This window comes from Enhydra lutris, unplaced genomic scaffold, assembly GCF_002288905.1.
Source record: "Enhydra lutris kenyoni isolate GAN:26980312 unplaced genomic scaffold, ASM228890v2 scaffoldscaffold68, whole genome shotgun sequence".
Taxonomy (NCBI): domain Eukaryota; kingdom Metazoa; phylum Chordata; class Mammalia; order Carnivora; family Mustelidae; genus Enhydra; species Enhydra lutris.
This window is the reverse complement of record NW_019154152.1, coordinates 9435526-9453457: the sequence shown is the minus strand read 5'-3', so window position 1 is coordinate 9453457 and position 17932 is coordinate 9435526. Positions and strand designations below refer to the sequence as shown.

Genomic DNA, 17932 nt, shown 5'->3' with positions numbered 1-17932 from the left:
CAGTGTCCTGGGATCAAGCCCTGCTCAGTGGGGATCCTGCTTCCCCCTCTCTCTTTGCCTGCTGCTCTGCCTACTTCTGATCTCTCTCTCTCTCTGTCAAATAAATAAGATCTTAAAAAAAAAAAAAAGAAAATCCAAAACAAATTTAAAATATATATATATATTTTTTCTTTTTTTGAATGTGGTCTGCCAATATTTTGTTGAGGATTTTTGCATCTGTCTTCATGAGAGATATTGCCTGCAGTTCTCTTTTTTTATGGTGTCTTTATTTGGTTTTGGTATCAGGGTGATATTGGCCTCATAGAATAAATTTGGAAGTGTTCCTTTTTCTTCTATTTTTTGGAATAATTTGAGAAGAATAGATATTAGCTCTTCTTTAACCGTTTGGTAGAATTCACCTGGGACACCCTCTGGTCCTGGACTTTTCTTGGTGGGAGGTTTCTACTTTTTGTTTTTTTATTTTGTTTTGTTTTGTTTTTTACTGATTCAATTTCATTGCTCTTAATTTGGTCTGTCCAAATTTTCTATTTCTTACTGCTTTAATTTTGGTCATTTATATATTTCTAGGAATTTACCCATTGATCCTATGTTATCCAATTTGTTGGCATATAAATTTTCATATTTTGTTGCAATTGTTTGTATTTATGAAGTGTTTATTGTTATTTCTTCTCTTTCATTAGTGATTTTTTTCTTTTTTTTATTTGGGGCCTTTCTGTCTCTTTCCTTTCTTTCTTTCTTTCTTTCTTTCTTTCTTTCTTTCTTTTTTTTTTTTTTCTTTTCATGAGTCTGGCTAGATATTTATGAATTTTTTGATCTTTACCAAGAACCTGCTCCTAGTTTCATTTATCTGGTTTTTTTTTAAGTTCCTTATTTTTTTAAGGTTTTATTTATTTATTTGTTTAAGAGAGAAAGAGATAGGAAAAAAGAGAGAGAGAGAAAGAGCAGGAGGTGGGGAGGAGAGGGAGAGGGATAAGAAGACTCTGTACTGAGCACAGAGCCCCATGTAGGGCTTGATATCTCCACCCCTAGATCATGATGGAGCTGAAACCAAGAGTTTGATGGTCAACCAACTGAGCCACCCAAGCACAACTGAACCACCCAGGTGCCCCTCTTTTTAATTTAATTTAATTTTTTTAGTTTCTATATCATTTATTTCTGTTCTAATCCTTATTTATTTTCTTTTGCTGGGTCTGGGTTTTGTTTGTTCTTCTAGCTCCTTTAGGTGGGAAGACAGGTTGTTTATTTGAGATTTTTCTGGCTTCTTGAGGTAGGCCTGTATTGCTATAAACTTCCCTCTTAGAACTACTTTTGCTACATCCCAAACATTTTGGAACTTTGTGTTTTCATTTTCATTTGTTTCCATGTATTTTTTTTTCTTCTTTTATTTTCTGGTTGATCTATTCATTGTTTAGTAGCATGTTATTTAACTTCCATGTATTTGTGGCCTTTCCAGATTTTTTTCTTGTGGTTGACTTCTACTTTCATAGGGTTGTGATCAGAAAAGATGAATTATACTATTTCAGTTTTGTAAAAGTGTTTGAAATGTGCTTTTTGGCTTAATCTGTGATCTATCAGAGAATGTTTTGTTTTATGTTTATGTTTATGTTTTATGTACACTTAAAAAGAAGGCATATTCTGCTGTTTTAGGGTGGAATGTTCTCAAATGTCTATTAAATCCATCTAGTCCTTGGGCGCTTGGGTGGATCGGTGGGTTAAGCCTCTGCCTTGGGCTCAGGTCATGATCTCAGGGTCCTGGGATAGAGCCCCGCATCGAGTTCTCCACTCAGCAGGGAGACTGCTTCGCCTGCACTTCTCTCTGCCTACCTCTCTGCCTACTTGTGATTTCTGTCTGTCAAATAAATAAATAAAATCTTTAAAAAAAAATCCATCTGGTCCAGTTTCTCAGTCAAAACCACCATTTCCTTTATTTTCTTTTTGGATGATCTGTCCATCAATATAAGTGGGGTATTAAAGTCCCCTACTATTATTGTATTATTATCAGTTACATTATTGACGTTTGTTACTAATTGTTTTATATATTTGAGTGCTCCCATATTGGGTGTATAAATATTTACAACTGTTATATTCTCTTGTTGGATTGTTCCCTTTGTTGTTCCATAGTGTCCCTCTTTGTCTCTTCTTACAGTCTTTGTTTTAAAGTCTATTTTGTCCAATATAAGTACTGCTACCCTAGTTTTCTTTTGATATCCATTTGCATAATAAATATTTCTCCAACCACTCACTTTCAATCTGTAGGTGTCTTTCAGTCTGATATGTGTCTCTTTTAGGCAGCATATAGGTGGGTCTTATTTTTTAATCCACTCTGTAATCCGTGTCTTTCTATTGGAGCATTTATTTCATTTACATTCAAAGTAATTACTGATAGATATGTATTTATTGCCATTTTGCTACTTGTTTTGTGGTTGTTTCTATAAATTTTCTGTGATCTTTTTCTCTTGCTCTCTTTCATGGTTGGTTTGCTTTCTTTAGTAATACACTCAGATTCTTTTCTCTTTATTTTTTGCATATCTATTACTGGTTTTTGATTTGTGGTTACCATCTTCTGCATATTGCAGTCTATATTAAGTTGATGGTTGTTTAAGTTTGAACCTATTCTTCTCTCTCCACCATGTTTTAAGTATATGGTGTGATATTTTACATTCTTTTGTCATATGGATCCCTTGATTTATTTGTATAAAAATACTTATTTTTGTTGATTTTGTGGTTTTTTGTTTTTGTTTGGTTGGTTTTTTGCTTTTTATACTTTCACTTATGGTCTTTCCTTTCTACTCAAGTGTACCCCTTAATATTTCTTGTAGGGATTGTGTAGCAGTCATGAACATCATGAACTTTTTCTTAAAGAAAAACTTCAAGAGTTTTTCTAAGAAACTCTTTATCTTCCCTTCTAGTCTGAATAATAGCCTTGCTGAAAGGAGTATTCTTGGGTGTAGATTTTTCCCTTTCAGCACTTTGAATATATCATGCCACTTCCTTCTGGCCTGCAAAGTTTTGGCTGAAAAATCTGCTCATAGCCTTATGGGGTCTCCTCTTATAGGTAACTGTGTTCTTTTCTCTTGCTGGCTTTTTTTTTTTTTTTAAAGATTTTATTTATCTATTTGATAAAGGAAGAGTGAGAGAACACAAGTAGGGAGAGCAGCAAAGGGAGAGGAGGAAGCAGAAGCACGCTCCCCACCTAGCAGGAAACCTGACTTGGGCCTCAATCCCAGGACCCTGGAATCATGACCTAAGCTGAAGGCAGATGATTGACTGAGCCACTCAGGTGCCCCTCTCTTGCTGCCCTTAAAGTTCTTCCTTTATCACTGCTTTCTGCCATATTAATTACTATTTGTATTGATATGGACCTCTTTCTGCTGAATTTCTGGGGGGATCTCAGTGCCTCCTGGATCTAGATATCTGTTTCCTTTCACAAATTTGGGAAGTTTCAGCTATTATTTTTTCAAATAAAATTTCAGTCCCCCGCCTTTTCTCTCTTGTTTTTCTGGGATTCCTATAATGTGGATGTCATTATGGTTGATGGAGTCCCTGAGCTCCCTAAAACTATTCTCAATTTGCATAATTTTCTTTCTTCTCCTTTGCTCAGCTTGACTACTTTCTATTACTTTGTCTTCCAGGTCATTAATTCATCCCTCTGCTTTACTAGCCTGCTATTTTTTTCCATCAAGTGTATTTTTAATTTCATTTATTGTGTTCTTCAACTCTGATTGGTTATTTTTTTATCTTTGTGTTAAGGTCTCACTGATATTCTCTACTCTTCTCAAATCCAGTGAGTATCTTTATGAGCATTACATTAAATTCTCTATCAGGCAATTACTTGTATCTGCTTTGCTTAGTTGTCTGCTATGGTTTTTTCCCTATTCTTTCATTTGGGACATAGTTCTCTGTCTCCTCCTTTTGTCTCACTATAAGTTTGCTTTTCTGTGTTAAAAAGTCAGCTACTTCCATTGCTCTTCAACAATGATAGCTTTATGAAGGAGAGGTCCCATAGTATCCTGCAGTGCAGTGTCTCCTATTCCCTAGGATCTGGCACTTCAGGGAGTGTCTCTTGTGTTATATGTACTCTACTGTTGTGTCTTGACCTCTTTTTCTTTAATTCTAGTTGTCTGCAGTGGCTCTTTGTCTGTTGTGGCTAGTGCTTTGTCACCAGCTTGGGTAGGTGTGTTTTAACAAGGTGTGCAACAGTCTGCTTGCAAAATGAGACCTGCCCCTGCCACCAAGAGAACTGAGGTCATGCAAAACATGTGGGTTGGAAGATAGGGTATTATCTGGATTTGAGTTGGTCTTCTGGAAGAGGAGAACAACAGTGTGGGGGCTAAAGTGAGCATGCCTGGACGGGCAGATGTGTCAAAGCACAGGAGAAGCAGAGCTTGAAAAAAAGCAAGTTAGGTAGCAAGTGTCAGCACTGTCTTGGTCCTCAGGTGACCCTGGTTTATGCCGGGGAACAGAGGATGGAAATGGTGCCTGCCAGCATCTTTGTTTCTGCAGGGGCTTCCAGATGACCTCTCTGAGGTGTGCTCTGAGACTAAAACAAAAACAAAAACAAAAACACTCTTCTTCCCACCTGCTCCTAGTGTTTCTCAAATTGCTGCTTCTGTGCTATCTGCATGCACTATTTGTATGGCTGTCTCTTTAAGGACAGGGACTCCAATTCTAATACTCTCCAGGCTCTCCCACAACTCAGCATGCTAATTTTTTTTTAAAAATTCTAGGTTTTAAGTGTCACTGGTTATTAAGAACTCACAAAATTTGTCCCCTCTTGCTTTCAAAGACAAAGGTTATGGGGATCTATCCTCCCTTTTGAGGGCTCCCTGGTGTGAAAGTCTATTTTCTATCCTGTTTCATGCTACTGGCTCCATCCCCACCATAGACGATGAAGGTCAATTTCACTTCCAAACTGAATCTTTGCCCTTCTTCTATTTTTTGATGAGGGCTTTTCTCTACCTTTATTTTGGAATTTGTTCTGCCAGTCTTTGGATCACTTTCTCTATTATTTACACAGATATAGCTGTTATCTAGTGGTATCCCTGGGATGAGGAGAACCTAGGGTCCTTCTACTCCACAATCTTTCTAGCTGACTTCCTCTGTCTCCTTTTACTTAGCAGAAGCATTTAAGTTTCTTTAAATTAAGAGGTAGCTTTATAAAAAGGGATTCAAGTGAGTAGTTTGAACATAGCATGGACCTAATCTCTCTCTGTCTTCTCCAGTTCTCAGTTTTGCTTCTTTACTGTTGGTTCCATTATTAGCAGGTATCCTTTTCAAAAGACCAAGGAGAAAATTCTTAAGAATGTTTATGTCAGCATAACTTGGCATCAGGGAAATACAAACCAAAACTACAATGAGATATCACCTCCCACCAGTCAGAATGGTTAAAATTAACAAGTCAGGAAACAATAAATATTGGTGAGAATGCAAAAAAGAGAACTCTCTTACACTGTTGGTGGGAATGCAAGCTGGTATAGCCACTTTGGAAAACAGTATGGTGGTTTCTCAAGATGTTAAAAGCAGAGCTACCCTATGACACAGTGATTGCTTTATATCCTTGTACTCTCAATTCTAGCCATTTAAATGGATATTCAAGATACCTATGAAAGATAGGTAGATCACTTTATGGTACCTGTTTCAAACCTGTTTTGCCTCTTTGTGCCACAATGTTCAGGAGGTGGGGTGGCATATCTGTTTTGGATGTCCATGCCTTTTAACTCTGTATCTGTAGAACTGAGCCTAGTACCTGCCAAAGGGTTGTTGAAAGAATGAATGAATGATATCTAGGATTCATAAAGTAGAAATGAAAATATTGCTTCTTGTGACTTTCATTGTGCTATATGGTAGTTTTTCAAGACATCTTGCCTGGACTGAACTGCTGCTTGAATGTAGATAAAGAATGTAGATAAAGGAAACATGGAGAAATAGAGAGCAGAATTGCTATGATTTAGACAAAGAAAACCCAGCAGAGATAGAGATAGGAATAGGCATATTAAAAGATTGACTGGAATGGTTATTTATTGATTTGGCATTGTCAGAATGATTTACTATGACTTAATAAGAAGTTTGTGACTTTGCAGTACTAAATATATTGACTATATTAAATATTTAGCAAGGATATCTTCTGTAATATATTATAGGAATATATGGCTTTAAGTTTATACCATCCTCGAAGACTTGTGGAACCTCACTCTGTTATTGCACACTGCTATTTAGTGTTTCATAATATTCCAAGATTCTATCAAGGAGAATAGAACTAATTGGTCACACGACTGTTTCATTTTTACTTTTTCTTTTTCATACTTACCATTGTGTTTCTTTGGTCCTTGGATGTTATCACAGCTCTCATGCAGCTAGTTTTAGCTCCCCACTCTCCCTGTAATATACTAAGCTAAGAGATGGTGGTTCTGTTCCCCAAATAAATCTAATACCATTACATATGTACAGATCACATCAAGCTGATATGCATTAAAAAGCACTAATCTTTAATAACAAAGTGGAGTCAAGAAATTTTCTAAATTTAGACTTGTAAATTAGACTTGTAAGTAAACTTGTAAATTATTCTTCAAGTTATTATATTTTAAGCTTTAGAATATGTTTTTAAAGTTAATAAATCAATAATTTAGAAATAATAGATTTTAATCTCAATAACCTCGAGTTTATTGACTGAGGCTAATACTATTCTTTTTTTTTTTTTTTAAGAGAAAAGATACCTTGTCATGTTACTGTCCTTCTTCCAAAATTTTATCCTACACAAATCATTTCCAGGGACCTTCCTCAGTCTTAGCATGACTTATTTGAAGGGCAGAGAATTAACCCACTCTTGGATTCAAGTACATCTATACCAAAATGTATTTAAGAAAAGGAGATTTCCCAGTGGGTTTCCAGCCTCCCCTTATTGTACATTGTATTGTCGGTCTCTCTTGTAGTAGTACATTTGGAGAAGTCTCTAGGAAACTATACTTCTCAGTGGCTCCTAAATGGTTCATTAGAGTGCAGCTCGTTTGTCTTTCTAGATATCCATGGTACTGGTATTCAGGACTTCCCCCAGGAAGTCTACTGGTAGTATCCTCAACCATAGAGCTGTTTCTCCTTTCCTTTCCCAGTCCCATGGTACTGAGTCACTCTTAGAATGTCAAAGCTGGGACTATGTCTCTCCACTACAGGAGTTCAGTGGCACAGGGTTCACAGTACAGAGTAAGTTCACAGCAACCTGGCTAATGCCCTAAATGCTCTTCCCTTCCGAAACAGGGAAGGTTCCCTCCAAAGGGTTAGGGGAATCATGGCAAACAAGTTCTGCAATGGACCCCAGAAAGACTCTTTCATGACTGAGAAATGTTTGGTCGTATCCCAGTGCAAGTTCGTCAGATTCTGAATGCTCCATCCTAGGCTGAGGCAAACCTAAAATGCATGGCGGGGGGAGAGGATCTTTAAAGAATTATCTCATCCTGATCTCTAGAACTGACCACTTAGAACTCGAACAAGGCAAAACCTTATGGTCTGTATGTTAGAACGAATATTTGAGACTGGGAGGCTTTCCAGGCAGTGTATCAGGAGAAAGTGAAGCACAATCACTGGAAACAGCAACATAAACATTAGGTGCTATAAGACTGTAGGTGTTTCTGTGTTTCTGAAATTTAATATCTAAAGCAGAAGTTACAAAAATATGAAAAAGGAGGATTTGTGTGTCATGCTAAGAAATTTCAACCCTCGTATTGGTGGCATGTGGTAGCATTTCTCCTTCTGTGTATGACACATTTCACTAACATAATGTTGTCCAGATTTATCCATATTCTCACAAAGGACAGAATTATCTTCTTTTTAAAGGTGGAATAAAGGGCACCTGGGTGGCTCAGTCACTTGAATATACAACACCTGATCTCATCTCATATCTTGATTTTAGGGTTCTGAGTTGAAGCCATACATTGGGCTCTTCACTGGGTGTAGAGCCTACTTTAAAAAAATTTAACATGGTATAATATTCCATGATAGGTGTCTGCTGTAATTTGTTTATCCATATGTCTGTGAATGAACACTTAGGTTGAACACAGGTTAGTCTGTCTCGGCTATTGTGAATAGTACTGCAGTGAACATGAGAGTGCAGGTATCTCTGTTTTCATTTCCTTTGAACAAGTACCTAGAAATGGGATTGCTGGATCATATGGTCATTCTTTTTTTAACTTTTTTTAAAAAAGATTTTGTTAAACTGAGGGAGAGAGACAGAGAGAATGAGCTAGAGAGTGAAGGAGCAGGGGGAAGAGGGAGAAAGAAGCAGTCTCCGCTGAGTTAGGAGCCTGATGCTTGGCTTGATCCTGGGACTCCTGGACCATGACCTGAGTTGAAGGCAGATACTTAACTGACCGAGCCACCCAAGCATCTGAGAAGGATTATATATATTTTTATTCTACACATCTTTTAATGAATCTGTGTTAAATTTCTAATGGGGAAAAATAATAGAGGAGGAGGAAGACTCAATATCATAGATTCAGTTGCCCTTCGCCTCACCCTTAGGAAGGAGAAAAAGTCCAGTATCACTCCATTATATTTTGCTATAAGGACTGTTATTCGAAGAATCTAAACAATAAATATACTACCAGAATTTTAGGTAGAGGTGTGTCAAAATGGAAATAAAATATTGATGAACTGAAGTCATAATCTTCCTATGGCTTTAAGAATATTTCAATAAGATGCAAAGACAGGTGTTCTCACGCCCATAACAGCTATGATTATCCTACAGCAGAATTTCAGGAATGTCAATTTCTTTTGACAAAAACTAGTTCTATCTTGCTTCTTGCATTAAAAAGCCTCTTAAGTTCTTTAATACTTAAATTCTCTTTAAACAACAAAATGTTTTAGATATTATTCAGATTATAAACTGTTGCACCCATGAAAAATACCATTACTCTTTTGACATTAAAACATTCCAGTGAGTAAATCCAAAGCTTCTACTTCAATTTCAGGGAAAACCACTGCTTCATCCTGCTTCGGATCTGCTGGGTCTTTACACTATAGATAATTGGATTCATCAGGGGTGGAAAGAGAATATAGATATTGCCCATAAGCACATGGACAGAAGGTGAGAGATGCTTGCCAAAGTGGTGCACCATGGTGAGGCCAATGATGGGGATGTAAAAGACCAGGACAGCACAGATGTGGGACACACAGGTCTGCAAGGACTTGAGCCTCTCCTCCCGGGATGCAATTGCCAGCACTGTGTGCAAGATGAAAACATAGGAGATGAGAATGAGCACAGCATCCAACAACAAGGTACAAATGACCAGAGCCAGGGCATAGAAGCTATTGAAGCGGATGTCAGAGCAGGCAAGTTGGAGTAGGTCCTGGTGCAGGCAGAAAGAGTGGGAGAGGATGTGGGGGCGACAGTAATGGAAGAACTTCAGGCAAATGATGACAGGAAGAATGGACAATGCACTTCTCATCAAAATCACCACCATGACATGAATGACTCTGTTGTTGGTCAGGATGGATGTGTAGCGTAGAGGATTGCAGATTGCAATGAAGCGATCAAAGGCCATGGCCAGAAGGACCCCAGACTCTGTGCCAGAGAGACCATGGACAAAATAAGTCTGTGAAATGCAGGCATCCAGACCAATCTCCTGGCTGAGCCCCCACAGGACCCCCAGCACCGTGTGCACTGTGGAAAGCCCCATGCACAGGTCAGTGAGGGCCAGCATGGCCAGGAAGTAGAACATGGGCTCATGCAAGCTCCGCTCTGTCCAGATCACATGCAGCACCAGGCAGTTTCCCAGGAAAACCACAGCATAGATGGAGGAGAAGGGAATTGAAAACCAGGGATAGTATTGGTCTAGGCCAGGGAACCTTGTGAGAATGAATACCGAGGAATTGATAATGGAAGCAGAAGAAGCAGACATGATTATGTGAAGGTAATTTTCCAGAGAAGATCGATATTTACTGACCAGTTTTGTCCAATGATCTGCTGTGTTGAGAGCTGTGGAGTATGACACAGCTACTCACACTGTAGCACAGGTAAGGCACATTGTAGAATCCCATGGAAGCTCCACTCTACAGGAGAAGCCACAGCCCAGGATGATTTCCCAAGAAAGCTCCTTGATACTAGGTCTCAGATTGTTGAAGCAACTCAATGTTCTGACAATTTGGGGCAAATTAGTTCATTAACTTCATTTTCTTTTAGTCCCTCTGAGTCACTTGTAGGACACACAGCAGGTGACAGTGGCTGTAGTTCTTGAGAGCACAGGGCTGTTTCTGCTCTGCTGCTCCTAAGGAAGCCCCCCACACACTGTCTTCTTGCCAGTTCTTGTGGCACAGGGAGTCAGAACGTCAGATTTATGAGGAAGGAATGAAGAGGATTGTGTGGCCCAGGTGGACCCGGGCTCCTGGGAGGCCACCATTCCCATCTGGAGGCTGATGCAAGTGAGAGATTCTACCCACTTACAGCAGGTTAGTAGTTTGAGTCCCAGGGAATGAGAGGAATGGGGAAATGGCAGCAGTTTTTAGGGTCTACAGATCTTTTAAGGGAGGGATGCTCACTGCATTGACTGAAATTTCAATGCCTACTCAGAAGGAGAAGACAATAAACATCCAAGGGGACGAGATATATTAGTATTCTAAATAAGTTTTATTTACCATATTTGTCTGAATCAACATATCTTGTATATTTTAATACCATATTTCATTTTTATTTTTCACTTAATTCTTCAGTAAACATTTCTCCTTTCCTGAACCCATGAGAAAGGGTGGCCTAGAGTCCTCTCCATAACACAGGACAATTGTTTTGAGGAAAAAGACTGCCACAAACTTATTCCAATTAAAGGAAGTGAATTCCCCTTCTTTCCAGTTCCCTCAGACTTCCTGTCTCATCTAAGGGGGAAAGGGTCACAATTCACTAGACTGGGAATGCTATAGTGAATGAAGAAAGATATGAATCTGGTGGTGGCAGAGGGGGAGGAAGACCATTGTAGAAATCCCTGTGAAGGTCACAGCTCTGAGAAACAATCCCAGTAATGTCAGGTGCGCAAAGATTTCATTAGAAGATTATTGTATGCTTTCCTCCTCCACCCATGTCATGAGCACACTATGAGGGCACAACAGCAGTTGTGTCCTTCCACACTGTCAGCTTTATTCAATCATAAAGCAAAGTTAAATCACAATGATAAAGCAAGTTCAGGATTCCGAGCTCAATGACAGTTCACCATGTGATTAAACTTGACTTCTTACACAGCATACAAAGCAGGACAGAAGACAAGCCACGCAACAAACAAGATAACACAAGGGTGCAGGAAATTAAGGAACCAAATGTGAAGTTAGTTGGGGGGGCACACAGTTGGGATAAGGCCTTGGTCTGGTCCTGGTCAACTATTGGCTGTCAGTGCTTCTGATGTTCAAACAGGGAAGGATCTCTGTTCTGTTCAGAGATGGATTTGGAAGAGCCTCTAGCAGCATTTACCTTTTTTAAGTGGTCAGAGGTAGAGGGGTCAGGCCAGAAGAGTCTGAGAATTTGCTGCCAAAATCCTTTCTTTTTTTTTTTTTAAGTTAATTAGTATATTTATTTATTTTGAGAGAGAGACAGAGAAAGAAGACAGCAAGTGTACAAACTTGGGGAGGGGCAGAGGAAGAAGCAGGCTCCCTGCTTCTTGGGACTCTATCCCAGGACACTGAGACCATGACCTGAGCTGAAGCCAGATGCTTAACTCACTGAGCCACCCAGAAGCCCCAAATCCTTCCTTTTTTAAAGGGATTTAATCAGTTCTGGGTCTTTGCAGGCCTCCTCTGGTTTTGCTTGTTATCAGTTCTGGGGTGGCAGCTGACATAGGTCCTGGGGATATCTCCTAGCTGAAGGACCTTAACTGCTTGCCTCGTTGCTTGACACAGTCCCCTACTTGACATGAAAGGCTCCATTTTGCTTTCCACAACCCACCATTCCTTACCAGAAACCTAACAAGGGCCTGGTAAAATATTGATCAATCACAGCTAAAAAAAAGTCTGTATAAATACAGATTTACATGCAAACAATGAATCATGGAACACTATATCAAAAATTAATGATGTATGGATATTGGGGAGGGTATGTGCTATGGTGAGTGCTGTGAAGTGTGTATACCTAGTGATTCACAGACCTGTACCCCAGGGGCTAATAATACATTATATATTTATAAAAAATTAAAAAAGATATTAAAAAATGTAATGATGTACTACTGTATAGTGACTAACATAACATGATAAAAATATATATAGATTTTCTCTAAGGAGGAACACATTGGAAAAACTAAAGTCAAAAGGGAAGTAAAGAATGATAAAGAACAAATAAAAGTAACAGCTTCTCATACCTATAGCTACAACAAACAGCTCAACTTCCAGCTACCACAAAACTTTAGTTTGTAAAAAACTCATTATGCGCAAAGCACAATAACGTGAAGCGCAATAGAGGGAGGTATGCCTGTATATTGGTCTGTAATATCCTTTTCTGGTAATATCTTTGGCTTTGGTAGCAGGGTAATGCTGGATTTATAGAATGAATAAGGAAGTGTTCCCTCCTCTTCAATTTTTGGGAAGAGTTTGAAAAGGATTGAACAATTTAATTTTTTTTAAAGAATTTTATTTATTTATTTGACAGAGATCACAAGTAAGCAGAGAGGCAGGCAGATAGGGAGAGGAAGGGAAACAGGCTCCCTGCTGAGCAGAGAGCCCAAAGCAGGGGCTCTATCCCAGGATCCTGGGATCATGACCTGAGCTGAAAGCAGAGGCTTCTAACCCACTGAGGCGCCCCTGGGCAATTTAATTTTTAAGAGTATCAGATTCAGATTCAAATTAACTGTTACAAATCCCAGTTGTGCCACTTTCTAACTATAAGATCAATTACTAAATATCCCTAAGCTTTGGTTTCTCACCTAAAAATAAAAATTATCAGATGTCCATCATTTGAAAAATACAAGAGATATTTATAAATTATTTAGTATTTTTTGCGATTTCTTTAATTGCTCTATAATTGGTGATTGACTCTCAGAGTTTTATCATATGATTCATGTGACATGCAATTCAGAAATATACCAGTTATCATTTAATTTACCTCCATAACAAATCATTTGTTCATAATTTTTAAATTCCAGTCATAGGGAACAGAGCCATGGCCATATCCTCAATAGGTCTTTTCTAGCTGTCCTCTTCCATCCGAATAACTAAAATGAAAAAAAAAAAAAAGTTTTTGTTGAATGCTTTCTCTATTTAAACACAATTTGAATATTAGCCAACCAAATATGCTTAACTGAGTTTTAAAATCATTCCTGTTTGAAATAATTTTTTAAAAGCATTTCCAACAAACAGGTATGTCTTCAATCATTTTATATACCTTCTTTTCCCAGAGTCTAGTTATTACACTCAGTCTTCTAATATTTTATGACTAAGAATGCCTAGTGGATCTTAAAATATGAAATTTCAGATTTGTCTTGTGCCTATGTGAAGATGGAGAAAAGGAGAAGAAAAAAAGTATTGCAAAGCACATGGTATACTTACTGGGAAAATAGCCAATTTGTCTCAGGCTATAGAGCAATAAATACTACCCTCTTGCCTAGTATTCCTGTGTAGCTCTTTCTGCTCTCATTCTCTATCTGCTTTCTTGCAATGAGTGTCTTTTTTTTTTTAAAGATTTTATTTATTTGACAGAGAGAGATCACAAGTGGGCAGAGAGGCAAGCAGAGAGAGAGAGGAGGAAGCAGGCTCCCTGCAGAGCAGAGAGCCCGATGTGGAACTCGATCCCAGGACCCTAAGATCATGACCCGAGCCGAAGGCAGAGGCCTAAACACTGAGCCACCCAGGTGCCCCCACTTGCAATGAGTGTCTTATGCACAGCTTCTGGAAGGACAACTCAGAAAATCTCAGCTTTTAAATTACTTGCTGGCTTGGGCAGCTCTTGTCAATGTATCTTGGATTCTCTTTGCTACTTCTGTGATATATTAAGAAACAAAGAATTTTTGCTAATTCTTAACCCACTGATCTACCCAAGCACCTCTGATTTTTTGCTAATTCTTAATCCACATTGGAGAGAATTATCTGAAAACTTTTTTGCAATGTATGTCTGAGGGAAATCTAATATTTGCACCTTACATATCTACTGTTCTTGCTATATAGATATAGATCTATAGATCTAAATCATTTTGTTCCTCACATTAATCTCATTTCTCTGCCTCCCAGTTTTAGTTTCAATAATGACTAAGCACCCCAAATCACATAATCCAAGCACTTAACTATTAGGTGATTTGGGTTATATTTAGAGATTTGAACAATGAAAATTTTTCCTTTGGTCTCCCCGTTGTCCAGCTATTTGGCTGTAGAAATTTAGTTTCTGAGAATCTTTTTTCCCACATGGCTAAAAAGGACACTTAGCAATTGGACCAGTAACGAGGTCCTAAAGGCAGGGAGGGACAATTCTATACACAGGATTCTGTAATTCAGGGTACAGTGCTAATAGGAGCATTTACCCCCATTCTAGGACTACTATTACTTTGGCATTTGAAATAGTTGAAAAGAGCTTATCTTATTTAAACTGTCTGTTATGGGCCTTCTGAAGGAACAATCTCTCTACTCCCTTATCCTTCTCTGAGTCCATTTAAAACTAAATACTTTCTCATTCTCTCTTAATCTTGATTTCCCTGTGGTTTTATTCTCTGACCACTGCTCATTCTTTCTTACTTTTAAATCCTTGGGGGGAGGGGGGTGGGAATCAATCAATCCTTGGGCAATAAAATCCATTTCATTGTTTTAAAAGTCACTTATATACTAATTATTAACACATCTGTGTTTGAAGCTCTGATCTCTTTCCTCAGTTTCAAAACTATATACTTATTTGTGTACATAGTTATTTAATTACCTACAGAAAACTCACACAAAGATATATAGAATTGAATTCTTCATCTTCTTTTCCATCTTTATTTATAGTGCCAGTAAAATGTTCCATCATCTACCCAGTCATTAAAATCGGAAAAATATAAAATAAAAAAGCCTAAATTGAGATAGATTGTGGAAACAGTTATATTCAGCAATTAAATGTAGTGATTAGTGATTCTGCATTGATTTAGTGCTATTAATTATGGCTATTAAAGACAGACAAACAAGCAGATATCTTTAAGTAACAGAAACTTTTTGTTTATAGTAAACATGTAGTATGGATGTTTTCCTAGAACATGTCACCAGAAGAAATACTTTCTGTTTTGGGTTTCTCACCCAGATTTTGTTTCATCATTATGAATTCCAATTATAGTATATATTGTAGTGTGTCTATTGGTATTTCAAGAGGTAAGTAAATGATATGAGACTATTTAGTCCTTGTTCTGCTTATCTTTCTTTTACTTACATTAGATTTTTCAAAATTATAATTTTTTCCTGTATTTTGTGTTATAATACCCAGCCACTTGCTATTTCCGTTCCTGACTGTATCTCTAAATTTCCCTCCTAATCTAAGTGAGGATGCTAAAAGGGAAGATTTTATGAAGTATATACAAAGAAATAGCCGTGCCATTCATTGTAAGGGCTATAGGAATAAAATTCACCTGTTTTATTTTCAAAGCATCTTTCATTTACAGTTGTGCTCAAGACTGATGAGATTTTTAGAAAAAAAAAATTAAAGCTAAGAGAATACAGCTTGAAATTTTTTTTCATTCTTGTTACAAAAAAATATGTGTTGATATCTCCGGACAGAGAAATTTGCAGTTTAAGAGCTAGATAAACTTACCATTTTTGAAATTTATATTGAAAAGATGAAAAAACAGCAAAATCCTGGAATACGCTAAAAGGGAAATTAAGACGTCCTCATAGGCTTGGTTCTCACATATCTGGAATTACATTCATTGCTTATGAACATTTCATCCTTGCAAGTGATGCAGATTGGCTGGGTTCCAGGACCTAGAGAGGGGTCCCACGGGATCAGCCAAAAGGGGTCCTTCATTTCAAGCAGGGTAGAAATAAAACAGGAGCCCAGAGGAAGTGAGAGCAGAGTTTACTGAGGATACATAGAGAGTGCAGATACATACAGAGCTTCTAGAAGACACTTTTATTCTTTCATTCTGCAAAAACTAACAAAATACCTAATGTATGGAAAGGGCAACATTTAGGAAAGGGGATGTAGTGACTTACAGGAGAAAAGGAACGCTTTTTCTCATGAGGATTATTTTTAGTGGGGATTTTCCAAAATGCTTCTAATATCACTGAATTCCAAATATAGCCACCACACTACTTGCCAAAAATTCTTTCTCCTAAACTCTGAGGCAAAGCACTATGTGCACTGTTTACATTTGTAAGGTCTCTAAGTTATTCTTTCGAATTCCTTTCCCATTTCGATGGCAGTCCCCTTCATGAGTCTTAAATATTATGAATCTTTCCTCTAAAATGGAGGCTATATCTTAGTTCTATTTCTATTTATAGGGTCAATAGTAGTATTGACAGAGTAACAGGGTAAGTGTTCAGTGAAACTTTGCGTAATGAGAAATAAATGAGTACATGGTTATTTCTTCCCATGAGTGAGAACTTCTTATGAAGATGATGCTGTCTCCTTGTTACATTCTTCTCACTATAAGAATTTATGTAAATGGCCCGTTAAACATCTATGACCAAAGTCTCTCATGCCCTCTCTCTCTCTACCAAAGACCTACTGAGCCTGAATGTCACGTAATGCAAAGAAGGGTAGCATCCTCAGCCAGATCTGCTTGGTCTTGATGGTGTAAACCAGTGGATTAAGCACTGGAGGTATGAGAAAGTGCAGATAGGAGAGCAGCACAGGGCTGGAAGGGGAAGCTTGCCTCCCAAATCTGTGGATCATGGACAGGCCAATCATAGGTGTGTAGAAGAGCAGCACAGCACAGATGTGGGAGACACATGTGTTGAGGGCTTTGAGGCGCTCAGTTTGGAGGTAATGGACAACACCATTTGGAGGATCAGCACGTAGGAGAGAACAATGAGCACCGAATCCACCCCCAGTGTGGAGAGCACTACAAAGAGACCATAGGCGCTGTTGATGTGGGTGTCTGCACAGGCCAGTTTCATGACATCTGGGTGCAAGCAGTAGGAGTGGGAAAGCAAGCGATTCTGACGGTAAGGCAATTTCTTCAGCATGTTGGGGGCTGGGATGTGGAGTCCGAGGCTGCGCACCACACTGGCCAGGCCCAAGCTGGCTATACGGGGGCTAGTGAGGATGGTGCCATAGTGTAGGGGGTTGCTGATGGCCACAAAACGTTCCAAGGCCATGGTCAGCAGCACGGAGGACTCCATGATGGAGAAGGTGCGGATGAAGAAGAGCTAGGCCAGCCACATATCCACTGACACCTGCCTGAGGCCCAGCATGTAGATGAGGAGCATGGTGGGCAGAGTGGAGGCAGACAGGCCCAGGTCGGTCACTGCCAGCATTGACAGCAGATAGTACATGAGCTGGTGGGGAGGGCTCTGACTTCACCAGCCATAGGATCAAGCTGTTCCCTGCCAGAGAGGCCCCATACATGGCACACAGAGTGATGGAGAGCCATTTGTGCACCGCCTCAAGGCCTGGGAGGCCTGCTAGGAAGAAGAAGGTACCGGTGTGGTTGGAATCTGACATGATGGGCAGATCTCCCAGCAGAAGTGCAGCCACAGACCCTGGAATCAAAGGAGTTGCTGGGTGAGAATCTGTTCTACAAACCAAGACCTTTCACTGATTCCCCAAAGTGTTTCCCTGACAACCATGGCCTTGTGAGTTGTGGAGGCATTTCCCCCAGGGTCAGAGAGAAGGAACCTTGAAACAAAGGTTAGTTTAAATTACTAAAGAAATGTTGCATTCATGGGGAGCCTGGCTTGCCAGCCTCACAACAAAATTTTCACAAAATCAGAAGTTGAAAGGTGGATCTGGAAAGGGACCAAGATAGTGTTGGTCCTAACTCTTCACTCTACGTCCTGAGACGTGAACTCTAGGTCCCTG

The 17932-nt window shown here is 38.9% G+C and overlaps 1 protein-coding gene and 1 pseudogene across 1 annotated transcript; both read right to left on the bottom strand.

Moving 5' to 3' along the window:
* Positions 1 to 8945: 8945 nt before the first annotated feature.
* On the bottom strand, positions 8946 to 9890 carry LOC111159306 (olfactory receptor 51V1-like). Its single transcript, XM_022521714.1, has one exon. The coding sequence runs from the start codon at positions 9888 to 9890 to the stop codon at positions 8946 to 8948; it is 945 nt and encodes a 314-aa protein (XP_022377422.1).
* A 6743-nt stretch (positions 9891 to 16633) lies between these two features.
* LOC111159305 lies at positions 16634 to 17575 on the bottom strand (annotated as a pseudogene).
* Between the last annotated feature and the right edge of the window lie 357 nt (positions 17576 to 17932).